Source organism: Macaca mulatta, chromosome 6, assembly GCF_049350105.2.
Source record: "Macaca mulatta isolate MMU2019108-1 chromosome 6, T2T-MMU8v2.0, whole genome shotgun sequence".
Lineage (NCBI taxonomy): Eukaryota > Metazoa > Chordata > Mammalia > Primates > Cercopithecidae > Macaca > Macaca mulatta.
The window spans coordinates 2,462,552-2,466,828 of NC_133411.1; the positions used below are offsets into that span (position 1 = coordinate 2,462,552).

A 4,277-nucleotide genomic window follows, 5' to 3' on the forward strand; every position below is an offset into this window, starting at 1 on the left:
GGACACGCCGCGCGGCTCCCTGGGAAGCGGAGTCTCGGCCGCCGCCGCCGCACACGCGCGTCCGGGATGCGGCGCGTGTGTGACGTCACCAGCCCGCGCCACCCTCCAGACGTGCCTCCCAGTGGCCCAGGAGCTCCGCTGTTGGGGCCTCAGAGGGTGTTCGCGGGGCGCCGGGGAAGGCTAGGGCTTCGGGGTTCCCGGGACGCCGCCCCCAACCGACCACGCCTGCCAGACCACCAAGTGGGGGCCGTGTCGGGGAGCCTGGTGGAAGGCGGTACGGGAATTCCAGCACTGAGCCTGCAACCGTTTTAGTCCACGGCTGTCAAAATCTAAAGGGAAGAAAAACGAAATGCTCGGAACCCTCACTCTCACAGAAGCTGAGCACCTCATCCCGTGTGTGGATTTTTTCCCCAGTACAAGCCCATTGTGGGGACAGGCGCTTTTGAAGGAAGAATTCAAATTCCCAGGCTGAAGTGGCACCTCACAGCCTTGAACCTGACCCCCAGCTTCCCGCTAAAACCAGGCGTGCCCAGCACGGCGAGGTCAGCAGCGGCCCCTCGGAGGGCGGCCGTGGGAGGCCAGTGGGAGGCCCTCGGGCAGCCGGTGAATGGGCCGACGACCTCCCCGACTCCGTGAGAAGCGCTTAGTCCGTGCCCTTCAGATACTGGAGCGGCTCCTGCCCTTTGGCCAGTTCTCTGGAAGGTCGTTTCATTTTCTGTGTCTGCCACACGCGTACCACAAGCGCACCACAATCGAAAACCTTGTTCGGCATTTCTAGAAAGAGTAGATGCTACTGAAGACCCAATAGATTGCTGAGGGTTTTCGGAGCAGGGACAATTGCATCAGAGTGCTGGGCTCCGGGGTGAACTCAGGATTTGGCTGACTGGCGGATGGGACAATGATTGGTGCCGAGACTGGGCCGGAGAAGGAGGCCTGTCCAGAGCAGGCACCCGAGGCCGCGTGCAGGGGCAGTCCTGGGCCACCAACCCTTGGAAGCTGGGCCAGGAGCTTCGGAGCCATTCGAGTCTTTTTTTCTCACTCTCATGCACCTAGTTACCCTCCCCACAGAGTCCTCTCACTGCGCGAGTTTCGTCTACCGCTGCAGTGGTGTCTGACTACACCCAGTGCCTCTATCCTTCCCCCTTCAGTCTGTTCTCCCTTCTTGGCAAACCTGTCCTTGGAAAGCCCTCTGCTGCCTCCAGTTACCCTGATCAAATGCATCCTCCTCGACGGGCTTGTGAGCGGTTTGCAGGGTGGCCCAAGAGGCATCACGCCTTGCTCTTCAGCCACTTTTGGGGGCCCCTACAGGGCCAAGCATCCCACACCGGCAGCGGGTGCTGGTCCTGCCACAGTCTGTGCAACATGTGAATGAAGGCTGTAGTCCTGTGGTCTGCGGGAGGCAAATTCCAACTCCAGCTGTCAAACATAAAGGGACTGGCGGGCTATCCAGGGTGGATGTCTCATGGCATCCAAGGCAGGGACCTAGCCAGGCCTCGGGAAAGAGCTACAAACCGAGGACCTCTGGGGTGTGGCTTCATCTCCCTCTCCCTACCACCCTACCCCCATCTCTCTGTGTTCCTCAGATGCCTCATTTTCCTGTCAGGCACCTGGCCAGCTCTAGGAGCTGGAATCAGGTTGGTACCTTCTTGGTCAGTGTCCATCCCTAGTGTCATCCACAGTGGCCAACGGAAGGGGTGGCTGGTGGTGCAGGACATTTGCCATCTTGGGAAAGATCACAGAGGAAGGGCCTCTTTAGCTGAGCAGACGAGGTTCTGCAGTGGTCTGGACAGATTTGCACACTCGTGGGCATCCCCCTGCCCTGTTGAGCAGACGGGGTTCTGCAGTGGTCTGGACATGTTTGCACACTCGTGGGCATCCCCCTGCCCCGTTGAGCAGACGGGGTTCTGCAGTGGTCTGGACATGTTTGCACACTCGTGGGCATCCCCGTGCCCTGTTGAGAAACCACATGAGGAAAGGGGACCCTTGCACCTGTCGCCTCCCGACTCTGACCGCCAGAGGCTGGGCTGCCAGCCAGCTGTGCCAGCATGTGACAGCACTTGACGGAAAGTCCCTGGAAAGGATGTGGATCATTGCAGAACTCCCTTGAGAAAGCGCCAGAGGAGGACCCCATTCAGCACCCCGCAGAACTCCTCAAACTCCTGCGTCCCCCTCAACGCTCCCCGAGTGTGGTGGCTGCTTCTATGTCCCCAGGCTTAGCTGGCCTGGGTCTTGAAGGCCTCTCCTCCCGCTGTCCCCACGCAGCACCCTCTCGGCCACTGCACAGCTGGATGCAGTGAAGGCCAGGCAGCTGTGGCTGCTTGGGGAACAGGAGCTGCTTGACCCTGTTCTGCTGACTTTGTTAGCCTCACTCCCGTGGAGAGCCAAGGTTACCACATCCCCGAAGCTACGGCTTTCTTTCTAGGCCTGGGGGAGTCACATCTTGCATTTGTACTCACTGAGCTCCAAGTCTATGGTTAGAGAATTTATCAACATTTTAAAATGCTTTTATCAATTCCATTATTTGAGGGCCCTCTAGCAAGGAACGTGTTAGTACATGGAGTGCCTGGAATGTTCTAGAAAGCTCACATGAAGAGCTGGCCCTTGCTGTCCTTATTCATTGAGGACTCCAATGGCCACTCAGGATGACAGGAAATGCAGGCTCCAAGAGATTTGGTTCCTTTGTGAGGCCCTCGGGCAGTGGTCAGACACAAAGGAAATAGGAATGGCACCCGCAAACCGCACTTCTCCCTACAGGCCATAGCTGCTGTGCAGCCTTGGGAGGCGGGTGGAGGGAAAGAGGAGGGCATCTGAATGTGGATACTCCCTGCTGTGAGGGCTGTGGGGTGTCCTCAGACTGGAGCCCGCCCCCAGGCTCAGCTCAGCTCAGGGACCTCACACCCAGGCTTTTCTGGGAAGGAAGATTTTGGATCTCCTGCCTCTCTGTATTCATTGACGCTGGGTTTCTCTCTCTTCCACGCATTTTAACATCTGCAGGATTTTTTTTTTGAAACGGAGTCTCGCTCTGTCGCCCAGGCTGGAGTGCAGTGGCATGATCTCAGCTCACTGCAAGCTCCGCCTCCTGGGTTCACGCCGTTCTCCTGCCTCAGCCTTCTAAGTAGCTGGGACTACAGGCGCCCGCCACCACGCCTGGCTAATTTTTTGTATTTTTAGTAGAAACGGGGTTTCACCGGGTTAGCCAGGATGGTTGCAATCTCCTGACCTTGTGATCCGCCCGCCTCGGCCTCCCAAAGTGCTGGGATTACAGGCGTGAGCCGCTGCGCCCGGCACATCTGCAGGATATATAGATGAAGGGCCACAAACCCATGTTTGGTCTCATTCAGCAGATGTTGTGTCCACCGGGCGGGGTGGGACTCTGTCTCTGCCCACACCACCTGCCCCTGGGGTTGTAGTTCTAGGAAAGCAAGTCTCACACTGAGTTTTGATGTGGATTAGATTCTGTCCCAGCTGCAGATACTTATAGGCAAGCAGGGACAAGAGCCCTCAGGCAAAGCTGGGTATCCTGCGATGGGTGTCTCTGGGAGTTTGCAGATAACAAGGCCTTTTCCTGGAGGCAAAGCGGAAGCGTTCTGTGGCAGACCAGCGAGCTTTCTAGCAGCTCAGAGGCAGGGACATCTAGGCCCAAGGTGTGACCCCTGTGCCTGGCTGCTGGCTCTCCTCTTGCAAGGACACAGCTCTTACAGGACTTTCTAGCCCACCCAAGAGCATTTTTCCATCGTTGAGAAGTTATTGATAAGTGCCACCATGCGCATGAGCAGCCCTCCGGGGCTGGCTTGTGTGCTGGTGTTTGAGAATCTTGCCAGTTGAATGTGGGCATCTGCTTAGGGTTCCCCAAAAGCTAACCGTTCACACCAGAGGGAGGCTGTGGCTCATTCCTAGGGCCCTGCGTGAGACTGGGGCTCATGCACACACAGGTATCCATGGCATGGAATGTAACGAGCTGAGTGCCTACTGCCATTTCCTAGTCAGGGGGCTCCTAGAGAAAGAGGGGAGGCTGCTACTCTCCAGGGCCGCAGGGAGCCCAGAACGCCATCTCCTGGTGTCAGCAGCAGAAATCCATATGAGTCTGCAACAACTCAGCTTTTGCCTCCTCAGAGGAAGTAATTCATCTGGGGGCACAAGGCAGAGTGCAAGACTGAGGTAAGTTTCAGAGCAAGAGTGAACGTTTATTAAGAAGTTTTAGAGCAGGAATGAAAGGAAGTAAAGTACACTTGGAGGAGGGCCGGGGGGCATCTTGAGAGACCAAGTACACAGTTTTG

The 4,277-nt window shown here is 57.1% G+C and overlaps 1 protein-coding gene across 1 annotated transcript; it reads left to right on the plus strand.

Annotated features, from left to right (window-relative positions):
* The first annotated feature begins 107 nt into the window (after nt 1–107).
* LOC100424869 (uncharacterized) lies at nt 108–2,503 on the plus strand. Its single transcript, XM_015139704.3, has one exon. It carries the CDS (start codon nt 1,369–1,371, stop codon nt 2,059–2,061), a length of 693 nt encoding a protein of 230 aa, XP_014995190.3. The 5' UTR covers nt 108–1,368; the 3' UTR covers nt 2,062–2,503.
* The last annotated feature ends 1,774 nt before the right edge of the window (nt 2,504–4,277 follow it).